The sequence below is a fragment of the Pelobates fuscus genome, chromosome 2 (genome assembly GCF_036172605.1).
Source record: "Pelobates fuscus isolate aPelFus1 chromosome 2, aPelFus1.pri, whole genome shotgun sequence".
Taxonomy (NCBI): domain Eukaryota; kingdom Metazoa; phylum Chordata; class Amphibia; order Anura; family Pelobatidae; genus Pelobates; species Pelobates fuscus.
The window spans coordinates 262,800,885-262,814,944 of NC_086318.1; the positions used below are offsets into that span (position 1 = coordinate 262,800,885).

The following is a 14,060-nucleotide window of genomic DNA, read 5'->3' on the forward strand; positions in this document are numbered from 1 at the left end:
GACGAGCTAGTGGCCAAGAGATGCGGGCCTACACGCGAGCCTGGGGTGGGAGGGACACATTCTCAATGCTTTCCTATGGACGCTGGCGTCTTCTCAGTGTGAAATTGCTATGTTTACAGCAGGCAGGGTTAATCCTAGATGGACCTGGCACCCAGACCACTTCATTAAGCTAAAGTGGTCTGGGTGCCTATAGTGGTCCTTTAACATTGGTCACCTGGCTAATGATGCCCTTATGATGCTGCCTGAGGTGAAGTTACACCCTCATCAGCAGAGGGGTTTATCTCTGTATGTTTAGCACTTCAAAGTAAAATGCTGCCTATACAGGCACCATGACTACTTCAAATCAATGAGAGGTCATAGTGCTTGGAGTAACCCTTAAAGTATGTAATTTCCCAGTACCAAAGTTCATAATAGATTCACAACATTAAGAATGATCTTATTATTGTATGTATAATTCTGATACATATAATTATAGTGTCACGAACGTGGAGAGTGTGGAAGTGAAAGGGTTAATGAAACCAGACCTCTGGTTACCTGTTGCTAGTCCCAGCAACCACTAAATTAACCCTTGCAATCCCTTCTACACTAACACCCTAATACACACTTTGTTGCCACCACCAATACTTTATATCCGTGCATCTTAGGTTACTCAACACATTGTAGAATTATAGTACCAAAAAGTTACTTTACTGATCAGACATATATAGTTAACCCTTTTTGTAACAGGTTCACCAGAGCTTTCCTCAGAAAAGTGAGCTTATAGAGAACAAAGACACAAGCTGATTAAGTAAACATTTAATCTGACAAAAAGATTCACAGTGCTGTGTACAAAAATACAGAAATAAATGACCTACAGAAACACAGATAAATTGCAAAACAGTCCATAAAATAAAATAGGAGAAAACACAAAAGATCCTTACATATATTTACCGCTGATATATAATTCTTGTTGGAGTTTCCAATGTTAAAGTTCTCCAAGTAGTTGTTAAAAGAAATCTCTCACTGGATACTCAATATATACCTTAAAACTAGTTGTTTATAGGTGGGCAGACCCCTGGGTGGATCAGAAGGGTTTGCTCTGGAAGTTTATTGCCCACTCCATATTTTCTTAAATTACGTTGTCCTTTGAAAACTCCTAAGTCAGAGCATATGCACCAATACATTTTACAACGCTCTATGTACAGCTCTTGTGATGGCTATCTAGTAGTTTTATGGCTCAGGCCTGGTGTAAGATCAAAGCCTACAATAAATGTTACCCCAACATGTACAAAAACAACTCAAAGCCTACAATAAATGTTATCCCAACATGTACAAAAACAACTCAAAGCCTACAATAAATGTTATCCCAACGTTTACAAAAACAACTCATAACATATATCAAATGCAAACTCATGCTGTGGCATGACATATAGTGATGATGATAAATCTTACCTTCTGGGGGGCGGAGCCTGACACCGCACGGGAGCAGACGCCATTTCCCGGAGCTCCGAGAAAAAATACAGCAATCCGCCGACATCGTGACCACAAAGCGACACCCGTGGTCTCGAACGACACCGCAGCGCACGGGCAGGCTCACCGACTAGGCTGATGCCATTTTTTGTGACACCCGGAGCAAAAATCCGAAAACGCGGCGTTAAGGCCTACCGCGCGGGCGGACAGCACGGAGACAGGGTGGAGTGGGACTGGCCGTGGCACTTACCTTCCACAGCGGACCAACAGACCAGCCAGCAAACCGCAGGTGAGATGGGACGGAAAACCCCAAAACCGACCCCAGTCGCCACTAAACCTCGGCAGGACATTGGCCAAATGCTCCAAACGCCCAGGGTGAGACAAACGCCCATTCCCCGCGAGGCCTCTCCTGCACCCTCGGACGAGGAATCAATCCAAGACAGTCCCCCACCAGGCCCCTATAGAGCAGAACCCTCACTGGTACCAGAGGACAGCACCCCAGCCACAAAAGGGGACATTCAGAATATGCTGTCAGGCCTCCAACGTAATCTTAAACAAATGTGGGAAGCAGACTTAGCGGCGCTCACCTCGCAAGTGCAAGCAGTGACAGCACGCACTCAGGCAACAGAGGGGGACATAACAGACTTAAAACACAGTATACACACAATGGACAACAGGATCCGACAACTGCACACTGCCCAAGAAAATCTCTCCAACCAAGTCCACTTACTGGACGACAGGAGCCGACGTAAAAATATAAAAATCAGAGGGGTACTAGAGACCGTACCACTGGAGGAACTACCCCACTACGTCCGACGCCTGGTGTCAGAGGTATTGCCGACTAGACAAGCTAAATCTTTTATATTTGATGGGGTATACAGAATATCCAAATCACCGCAGGCCCCCAGCGCAGCCCCAAGAGACATTATCCTCAGATGTCAAACAATGTCAGACAAGCTCGGGCTGCTGGCAGCACTTCGGGGGAAGACCCCATTGGAATTTGAGTCTTGCCGACTCTCATTTTTCCAGGACTTAAGTAGGTCCACACTTCTGTGGCGCAGGGACATGCAATCGGTTACCAAACCGCTTCACGCAGCTGGAATACCATACAAATGGGCAACCCCCAGAACCTTATGGGTGACTGTCAACGGAGAACAACACAAGGCTATGACCCCCCAAGACGGCAACGCTATACTGGGCATACTGGGACTCTTAAGTCAAAACGACGCTACAGCTCCACATCCTCGCCCTCAACCGAAGTCAGCGGACAAAGAGTCAGTTTTTCGATCAAGAGCGACGGGAACTCCACAGACATGAACTGTGTCACCTGCTCAGCATCACCAGTACGACCCGCTGGTCTAATTCAGGCCATACAAAAAAATTTTCTCGCTTAATTTTGTTTCACAAGTTTATGTTCAATTTCACTATGCTGTAGAAACTGCCATAGGCGGAGGCAACACCCTTACAGGGTTGACCACAACTGCTCCGGTGATAATCCGCCCCCCCACCCCTGGGATATGGGGACAGGCACACAGAGAGCCACCATTAGATAAACCATCCCATGCCGCGACTAATGCTATAGCAGCTTAGCGGCATGTACCTCTATGCTCCACGCTATACAGGGTTGAAATAGATGTACCTAAAAAAAAAAAAAAATCGACAAGAAGCGCTAACACATAGCCCTAGTAATTCACGAGGACACACACCGACCCTAACGCCATCACTCGTTATGACATTTCAGTATGTACTGTTACACTCTCTGTTATGTTTACATGTTATATTTTTCGTTTCTTGACGTGCCACACACACAGAGTAGCCTCTCACCCTACCCAGCCCTCACCCTAAACAGCATACTTACGCTCACTATTATAATGCAGAGCAGTTGCTCATGTTTATAGTATGTTTTCGTTAACCGACAAAAAATAAAAATTAGGCATTGCTATTCAGGAAATGTAATTCGTCATTGTTAGCGATGTATTAACCCTATACTGTATACCACTCGTGCATTTCCCTCTCTTTATGTTGTACCCCATTGCATATGCCTAAATAAAAGAAAGATTGACAAAAAAAAAAAAATCTTACCTTCTGATACACATTGCCTTCCATTTCCATAGTAGCCAGTATTACAGCTACAGCAATATCCAGTTGAAAAATCTCTACACAATGCATAGATGGAGCATTGATTGCGGTTGTTGGCACATGTTTGCTCATTGCCAGTGTTATATCGGAACACTAAAAATAAATAAAATATGGAAATTCAAGCTTAATGTATATCTGCAATGGTCTAATTCAAATTAGTCAGCTTTTTATGTAATGTTTGGTATAGTCAGCGCTTCCTAAAAGGAAAACCTTGAAGACACATGATTATGTATACATTTTTCTAATGGATAAGGACTGAATATATAGCATTAAGATTAAAAAAAATGTCTGATTTAAATATTACTCATGGATGATACAAGAGATGTAAAGGAGGACCTTTTATTTGTGGACAACTAAGGAGAGCTCTTCTATCTTTATTATCTCAATGGATGAATGTAGAAAAGAATACAGGTGCCAAACTACTACATACAAGTTTTCTCTGCTCCATCACATTAGGTTAACTGGAGCTAAACATTTGGGCAAAATAGCCGTGCCTTGGTTTAAACTTGACCTATTCTGGGAGATTGTAATAGACAACAACATTAGTATCAATAAAGTAATTGGCTTACTCCATGATGCATCTATGTTCATACCATTGCATAAAAAAATATATATACAGTATCTCACATAAGTGAGTACACCCCTCACATTTTTGTAAATATTTTTGTCACTCTTTTATTATGGCATTTGATTCACGGTTTACAGAAAATAAAAAAAAGGAGTTAGTATATCAGGTAGACAATGTGTATCCAGTGCTAGCTAAAGACATTGTGCGCCTGGATAATCTGACAGGTACATAATGCGCCTGCGCAGCAAGCACCACAAGCGCATTATGTCTCAATGCTTTCCTATGGGGATTTAATAACAATGGATGCTGTTTTTAGATGACCTGCATTTATGTTTTGTCATTTGGAATTTCTACGTTTATTGATGATAGGTTTGTGTTACTGTAGTATGAGTGTTTGTGCAGAGTAGATTTCATCACTATGTGTATAGAGTATGTTGTATTTGTATGGGAGGTACTGTGTGTGTGTAGGGGAGGTAGTGTGTTTTGCTGGAGATGCAGTGGGTATGTAATGAATATACTGTGTGTGCTGATGAAGTAGTGTGTGTTTTGGATGTATAATGAGATAGGGTATGTAGTGTGTGTGTGAAGGGAATGTATTGTGTGTATGTGCTGGTGATGCAGTATTGATGTGAGTGCTAGGGATGTAGTTTGACTGTGTGGTTGTGCTGAGATACAGTGTCTGTATTTGTGCATGAGTGCAGTGTGTGTCTTTGTGTCCTGGGAGTGATATGTGTGTTTGTGTGTGTGTGCTGGGAATGCAGCGTGTGTCTGTGTGTGTGCTGGGAGTGATATGTATGTTTGTGTGTGCTGGGGATGCACTGTGAGTCTTTGTGTGCTGGAGATCCAGTGTGTTTGTATGTGCTGGGGGTGAAATGTGTCTATGGGTGATGGTGGTGAAGTGTGTATCTGTGTGTGTGTGCTGGGGTGAAGTGTGGGGTCTATGAGTGTGCTGGGGATGTAGTGTGCCTGTACTGGTGATGCAGTGTGTCTCTATGCTGTGGATGGAGTGTGTCTGTGTGCTGGGGATATAGTGTGTGTCTGTGTGCTTGCTGGAGATGCAGTGTGTGTGTGTCCGTGTGTGTGCAGGGGATGCAGTGTGTGTCTGTGTGTGTGCTGGGGATGAAGTGTGTGTCTGTGTGTGTGCTGGGGATGAATTGTGTGTCTGTGTGTGTGCTGGGGATGCAGTGTGTGTCTGTGTGTGTGCTGGGGATGCAGTGTGTGTCTGTGTGCTGGGGATGCAGTGTGTCTGTGTGCTGGGGATGCAGTGTGTGTCTGTGTGCTTGCTGGAGATGCAGTGTGTCTGTGTGCTGGGGATGCAATGTGTTTGTGTGGTTGCTGGTGATGCACTGTGTGTCTGTGTCCTTGGATACAGTGTGTGTATGTGTGCTGGGGTTGCAGTGTGTATATGTGTGTGTGCTGGGGATGCATTGTGTGTGTGTGCTGGGGATACATTGTGTCTGTGTCTGTGCCTGTGCTAGGGGTGCAGTGAGTGTGCCTGTGTACTGGGGGTGCAGTGTGTGTTCTGGAAAGTGCAGGGCCACAAATGGCACTTACCTTTTGTTGTATCCCTAGTGGTGTGGCTTTTGACTGGATTGGAGTCTAAACTGAATCCTAGACCCCTGTCCTGCTCCTGTCTGCCTACTTCATCAGGGTGCTCTGTGTCCTACCGCCACTACAGCACCCAGATAATCAGACATTGAGGGTCCGGTGCCCACCTACAGCACTGCCGCAATGTATGCAGTACAGTAATCCACTGAAGTTCCAGCACACGCAACCGGTAATCAGAGAGTGCCGGAACTTCAGTGGGAAATGTTTCTATAACCCCCAGGAAACCCCAGGTCAGCCTCCCTCTCCCAGACATCCCTATTATGTTCCAACTTTGTGCGGCATGACAGCCCGCCCCGGGGAGGGAAACGTTTTCCCAAACTGCTGCTAAATGATGACAGGGGCGACAAAAATGCCGCCCCTGTCAAGGTGCCGCCTGCAGCCATTGCTCCATCGGGTCCTATGGATGGTCCAGGCCCTGGGTGTATCAACGCATAACAGAATATATTCATAAATTACACTGCCATATTTTTATAATGTTAAAAAGACAGAATAGTTCAGGCTGGTTGTTCAGGGTTTAGTTACTATGTTATAAACATGCTAAAGACTAGGTTTATGCAGCTTGATATTCTAAATAGATTAATATAGGCTTAACATGCCAGTGACAGGATATCACCGGCTCAGTGGCGTGCATATGTGTCTGTGTATCTGCATGTGTCTATCTCTGTGTCAGTATGTGTATCTCTGTGTATCTACATGCGTGTCTGTGTATCTACATGTGTGTCAGAGCGTGTGTCTGTGCATCAGTGTGTGTCTGTGTTTCAATCTGTGTGCCAGTGTGTGTGTGTGTCAGTGTCACGGTATGTATCTGTGTGTCCCTGTGTGTATGGGTATCTGCATGTGTGTCAATGTAGCTGTGTGTCAGTGTATGTATCTGTGGGTCAGTGTATGTATCTGCATGTCAGTCCATCTCAATGTCTGTGTGTACGTGTATGTGTCAGTGTGTCTGTATGTATCTGTGTGTCAGGGTGCGTTTTTGTATGTCTATATCTGCATGTATGTATATGTATTGTCTGTGTGTCAGGGTATGTGTCTGTGTGTCAGTGTATCTGTGTCTGTATGTGTGTCAGGGTGTGTATCTGTGTATCTGTATGTGTGTCAGGGTATGTATCTGTATGTCAGTGTATGTATCTGTATGTATGTGTGTCACTGTATGTATTTGTATGTGTGACAGGGTGTGTTGCCTTAAGTGTGTCAGTGTATGTATCTATGTGTCTGTGTATCAGCATGTGTGTCTGTATATATATCTGTGTGTCAGCGTGTGTATCTGTGTTTCAGTGAGTGTCTCAGGGTGTTTCCATCTGTGTGTGAGGGTATGTATTTCTATGTGTGTCAGGGTATATATCTGAATCTGAGTGTCACTGTCTGCATCAGTGTGTCAGTGTTGGTATCTGTGTTTGTATGTGTGTATCTGCATACGTGTCAGTGTATGTATCTGTCATGTGTACCTGTATGTGTGTCAGTTTGTGTATCTGTGTGCCCCCCTGTGTTTCCCCCATGTACACAAACACACTGCCCCAATACACACACACACTGCCCCTCAATATACACACATTATGCCCTTATACACACACACTGCCCCCATACACTCACCCTCCCCCCATAAACACACTACCCCCAATATACACACACACGTTACCACACACACACAATGACCCCCCATACACACACTACTCCCCATACACACACACTACCCCAATATACACACACACACTTATACACACACACTGCCCCCTCCATACACACAAACTTTAGCCCACACACACACACACAATGACTCCCCATACACACACTACACCCAATACACACACTTACCCCCCATACACAGACTACCTCCCCCATACACACACACTGCACCCATCACACACACTCCACCACTCTCACACACATATTGCACCACTCACACACGCTACTGCCCCTATCCCGGCAGATCCCAGGTAAGTTGTTAAACTGTTCTTAAACAGTTTGACTACTTACTCTGGGAGGGCACTACAGCACTACCAACTGCTGTAGTGGTTATTGTGCCTGGATTGTGTCTTTAAATAATCTACCAGTGCAGATAGCGATTCATTCGTTATGTATTTTGTACTCCCAAAAGAGCCTATTTTCATGGAACTGTTTTGGGCAGGCGCCTTGTGTGCGGTTGGTCCAAACTATACCCCGGTGGCGTTTTGGCTACATTTGTGGGATTTGAGCGCTTTTCAGGTATCTTGGATGCTCAGACCCAAGGTATCTGGGGATATAGTACTTGAAGGGGTACCTCATGGGGAAATGCATATTTTGGGGTGTTAAGATTTTACATGTCCTGGACCTGAGAGGTAATGTAATTATATTGTGTAATTTGCTTCAGTCTATTCTCAGGTCCAGTGGAGAATGCCCCTGGAATATGTATCTGGAAACCCCTTGCATGGGGATTCTCATAAAAGGCCAGCTGTGGCTCCATTAAAGTCAGTTATACCCCCAAAGCTGAGTGTCGTCCAGTTGCTGGGGAGGTGTTGGGAGAATCCTGGATTACTTTGCAGGTTTTTGCAGTTCCCTTGGAGTAATTTACTTGTTCCTGAGTACATCTTGGAGTAACCAGCGGAGGAGAGTCGCTGCTAGGACTAAGGCTCCGCTACAATCATATTTGTTTTATGTAATTATTGCAAATATCTAGTGGCCCAATAGGTTCATAAACAGGACTATACATTGGATACAAGGTTACATATTCAAACTGGAAGAAGGGTTATTTTACAGTAAGAACTATAAGGATATGGAATTTTCTGCATGAAGAGGTGGTTTTATGAGATATTTAAACAGCAATTGGATAAATATTTGCAAAAACTAAATATTCAGGGATATAATTTTTAATTAGTGGGGTAATAGCTTTTTGGTCCAAGGAGATATCTGACTGCCTTTCTGGGGTCAAGCAGGAATGTTTTCCTTGTTTGTTGCAAAATTGGGAGCACTTCAAACTGGGTTTATTGCCTTCTTTTTGAATCAACAGCAAAGATAAATGTGAGACAGGTTGATTTTGATGGAAGGATGTCTCTTTTAAGCTATGTAACTATGCAAGTAAAATTTGACTCCGCACTAAATACAAACTACTTACAACCCCTCTGTAGTGAAATCTGGATTAGCCCTTGCTTTTATTTTTTTCTTATCCTATGTAATTGTGTTGTGCTGAAACATATATTTGTCTATGGTTTCTGAGTGTGAAAGTGCAGTGAGTACCTTTGGAAATAAAGTCGCTGAGTGGAGGCAATACATGTTGAAGCACTAAAAACGCATGTCTGATCTCAAATGTATCTGTATGTCAGTGTATGTATCTGTATGTATGTGTGTCACTGTATGTATTTGTATGTGTGACAGGGTGTGTTGCCTTAAGTGTGTCAGTGTATGTATCTATGCGTCTGTGTATCAGCATGTGTGTCTGTATATGTATCTGTGTGTCAGCGTGTGTATCTGTGTTTCAGTGAGTGTCTCAGGGTGTTTCCATCTGTGTGTGAGGGTATGTATTTCTATGTGTGTCAGGGTATATATCTGAATCTGAGTGTCACTGTCTGCATCAGTGTGTCAGTGTTGGTATCTGTGTTTGTATGTGTGTATCTGCATACGTGTCAGTGTATGTATCTGTCATGTGTACCTGTATGTGTGTCAGTTTGTGTATCTGTGTGCCCCCCTGTGTTTCCCCCATGTACACAAACACACTGCCCCAATACACACACACACTGCCCCCCAATATACACACATTATGCCCTTATACACACACACTGCCCCCATACACTCACCCTCCCCCCATAAACACACTACCCCCAATATACACACACACGTTACCACACACACACAATGACCCCCCCATACACACACTACTCCCCATACACACACACTACCCCAATATACACACACACACTTATACACACACACTGCCCCCTCCATACACACAAACTTTAGCCCACACACACACACACACACAATGACTCCCCATACACACACTACACCCAATACACACACTTACCCCCCATACACAGACTACCTCCCCCATACACACACACTGCACCCATCACACACACTCCACCACTCTCACACACATATTGCACCACTCACACACGCTACTGCCCCTATCCCGGCAGATCCCAGGTAAGTTGTTAAACTGTTCTTAAACAGTTTGACTACTTACTCTGGGAGGGCACTACAGCACTACCAACTGCTGTAGTGGTTATTGTGCCTGGATTGTGTCTTTAAATAATCTACCAGTGCAGATAACGATTCATTCGTTATGTATTTTGTACTCCCAAAAGAGCCTATTTTCATGGAACTGTTTTGGGCAGGCGCCTTGTGTGCGGTTGGTCCAAACTATACCCCGGTGGCGTTTTGGCTACATTTGTGGGATTTGAGCGCTTTTCAGGTATCTTGGATGCTCAGACCCAAGGTATCTGGGGATATAGTACTTGAAGGGGTACCTCATGGGGAAATGCATATTTTGGGGTGTTAAGATTTTACATGTCCTGGACCTGAGAGGTAATGTAATTATATTGTGTAATTTGCTTCAGTCTATTCTCAGGTCCAGTGGAGAATGCCCCTGGAATATGTATCTGGAAACCCCTTGCATGGGGATTCTCATAAAAGGCCAGCTGTGGCTCCATTAAAGTCAGTTATACCCCCAAAGCTGAGTGTCGTCCAGTTGCTGGGGAGGTGTTGGGAGAATCCTGGATTACTTTGCAGGTTTTTGCAGTTCCCTTGGAGTACCGTAATTTACTTGTTCCTGAGTACATCTTGGAGTAACCAGCGGAGGAGAGTCGCTGCTAGGACTAAGGCTCCGCTACAATCATATTTGTTTTATGTAATTATTGCAAATATCTAGTGGCCCAATAGGTTCATAAACAGGACTATACATTGGATACAAGGTTACATATTCAAACTGGAAGAAGGGTTATTTTACAGTAAGAACTATAAGGATATGGAATTTTCTGCATGAAGAGGTGGTTTTATGAGATATTTAAACAGCAATTGGATAAATATTTGCAAAAACTAAATATTCAGGGATATAATTTTTAATTAGTGGGGTAATAGCTTTTTGGTCCAAGGAGATATCTGACTGCCTTTCTGGGGTCAAGCAGGAATGTTTTCCTTGTTTGTTGCAAAATTGGGAGCACTTCAAACTGGGTTTATTGCCTTCTTTTTGAATCAACAGCAAAGATAAATGTGAGACAGGTTGATTTTGATGGAAGGATGTCTCTTTTAAGCTATGTAACTATGCAAGTAAAATTTGACTCCGCACTAAATACAAACTACTTACAACCCCTCTGTAGTGAAATCTGGATTAGCCCTTGCTTTTATTTTTTTCTTATCCTATGTAATTGTGTTGTGCTGAAACATATATTTGTCTATGGTTTCTGAGTGTGAAAGTGCAGTGAGTACCTTTGGAAATAAAGTCGCTGAGTGGAGGCAATACATGTTGAAGCACTAAAAACGCATGTCTGATCTCAAATGCTAGGTGGAGGCTGTTGATTATCCTGACACTAGTTGATTATCCTGACACTAGACCACCACAAAGTGATGCAATATCAGGGTTACATTTGTATTTTCAGTTTGCCTTTTAATTTGTATTTTTTATGTTCAAGACGCAGTGAACTACTTAAATGAGCACTCTAAGCACCACAAATCAATAAAGTGCACTGGTTATGGTGCCAGTTTGCTAACTGTATGACTTCTTACAGGCTATCTGCCGGGCCCAAATTACTCCTTCTCTAAGAGCAGAACCTCTCAGTGGTCATAAAATATGCACATAATTGACCTTAACCAGCATAGAACTAGTTAAACCTGCAGCAGCAACTCTGTATATGCAGTGTTTCATAGCAAAATATCTGGAATACAGACTCCAAGCACCATGAACACTTGCAAGCACTGAAATGGTCATAGTACTTGCAGTAACCCTTTAAGAGGAGCTATTTTAGTTTTAAACACATTTCTTTAACCTATTGAACTGCATTGGATGTCCTTTTTTTTTTTTTTTTTTTTTTTACCAATTGCAAATAACATATTATGATAGAAACACCTTAACACATAATCGCCAACAGGGCATGCTTGTGTTTTTATTTAATTTCTTACTTGGTTTCTGTAGTTTGTCACAGTATTTTTTGTATTATTTAAACAATTATTTAACATTTAATCAAATTTTTTTGCCAATTACACAAACAACTAAAACATAAACTTACCAATTCCAGTGTCACCAATGTTTTCATCTACATGCACTACCTCTCGATTGGCATCAGGTATTTCATATCTGAAGGTGTCTAAGTCCACATCCAATTGTTCATGTGGATAGACCTCATCAGGAGTCACAGTAATAGGCACATTTTCAGGAATCGAATAAGGGAAATAACCTTCCTCAGGCTGCAAAGGGACTTGAGGATTTTCCGCTTCAGAAGGGTCAATAGGAGCTGCTATATCAGGAGCCACAAGATAAGGACTACCTATTTCGTAGACCCAAACTCCTTGCATCCCTGAATTGCTATCCCTAAACAGGTAGAAAACAATGTGAGATATATATTTACAATGTGTTATAAAAAATCCTAAAGTTTTAAACTGTTGCCTGATAGTTGTTAAAGGACTAAAATCCCTATATTATGTGCTAGCAAATAATTATGGGCTGCAGCCACTTGTCACCCTTGATTTAGGGATATGACAGGCAATGTAATTGCTAATCTTAGTAAAGTGGTTATAGTGTCTGGAGTAGCTTGGGACTGTCCTTCTGTTCAGTATTAAAAACAATTTGAATGGTTTCACGCTAAACAAGAGTCACCTGCAGCCTGCCTCTTTCTGTGCTGCTTGGACTAATGAGGAAGCAATAGCCTAAGCAGCAATGGATAGCAGTGAGTGGCTGAGAGTGTCAGCTGACTGCTCTCAGCCTATCACAGAGGCCCAATGCTGGTATGAATTGGTATGTACAAAAGTTTTGAATGTGTCCAGACAGAGGAGGTTTAATCATGATGTCCAGCTTTTCTGAGCATTGCCCTGTTTTCCAAAGTACACAATCAAACCTGCACATGTGCAAAGTAAACAGAGTGTGAACCCCATGTTTAAGCTGTATAATAACTGCTAAACTGCTATATAAGGCTAATTGTTTAAATTGAGATATAAATGTAAGTGCAGCCTTGATTGGGCACCAAAACACTACAGCTCCTTGTGACAGATATGGAACCCATAGTCTGCCCCACTACACATGGACAATGCAGAAATGTTTCCATGCTATGACAACTCAACTATCCAACCTTAGATGGCAAGCATGATAGGCATTAGGCAATGATGGGCTGAAAGAGCTAGAAGCTTTGTCAGCCTATGTCAGCCATTCAAAGATGGCCAGATTTGTACCCATAGAAGGTTAATCTAAGCAATTATATGTGCAGTTACAGATAAAGTAGGCTGTGTGTGCTGGGTTTAAGACAGTTTTAAATCAGGCTTAATAGAAATAGAAACTGTTTGATAGAAATCATGCACTGATGGATTCATAATACCAAACTAACTATAATAAGCTGTAATAGTTCTGCTGCTTAGAGTGCCCCTTTAAATCAATTTAACTATTCCAAAATATTCACTGATATATTTACATTGGGATTTATTTAATAAATTGTTAACTTTTTTGTATGTTAGAATAAATATGCCTTGGCATAGGCAGGACATGAAGATTAGAACTGCCTGCATGAGACCGATGACACATGATAGTTCAGGAAGAATATACTTTAGCCACTATTAAGCGACTGGTTTTCAGTAATGACGGCTGGTACTGCCAGTCACTTCTTGTGAAATTTGCCTCTCATCGCTAATCTCTAAAAGTGGGATCGGTGATAAGTAACAACAAGATTGCAAACAAGCCCTTAGCTATTTAAAACAAAATGGACTAATGCAATTCCTATGTAATAGCTCAAAGGGACACTCCAGGCACCCAGACCACTTCTGCACATTGGAGTGATCTGGGTGCCAACTCCCACTACTCTTAACCCTGTAACTGTAATTATTGCAGTTTTTTATAAACTGCAATAATTACCTTGCAGGGTTAACTCCACCTCTAGTGGCTGTCTACTAGACAGCCACTAGAGGGCACTTCCTGGTTCCTAGCACAGGAAACCTGTGCTGGAGTGTCGCTGGATGTCCTCACGCTGTGTGAGGACCTCCAGCGTCGCTCATTTCCCCATAGGAAAGCATTGAAATGCATTTTCAATGCTTTCCTATGGGGAGCGCATTAGGTCTCTACGGCCGGTGGGTGGGATCAGTCTCGCCCACCGGCCGACAGAGTCAGAAGGAGCAGCGGCGCGGAGGA

General features: G+C 43.0%; 1 protein-coding gene across 1 annotated transcript in view; it reads right to left on the minus strand.

Moving 5' to 3' along the window:
* NID1 (nidogen 1) overlaps positions 1 to 14,060 on the minus strand; it is a 108,330-nt gene that overhangs the window by 77,309 nt on the left and 16,961 nt on the right. The window contains exons 4-5 of the mRNA XM_063443361.1: positions 11,959 to 12,260; positions 3,532 to 3,681 (exon numbers count right to left, since the gene is read on the minus strand). Coding sequence (XP_063299431.1) covers positions 3,532 to 3,681; positions 11,959 to 12,260 — 452 coding nt within the window. The remainder of the gene's footprint in view (positions 1 to 3,531; positions 3,682 to 11,958; positions 12,261 to 14,060) is intronic.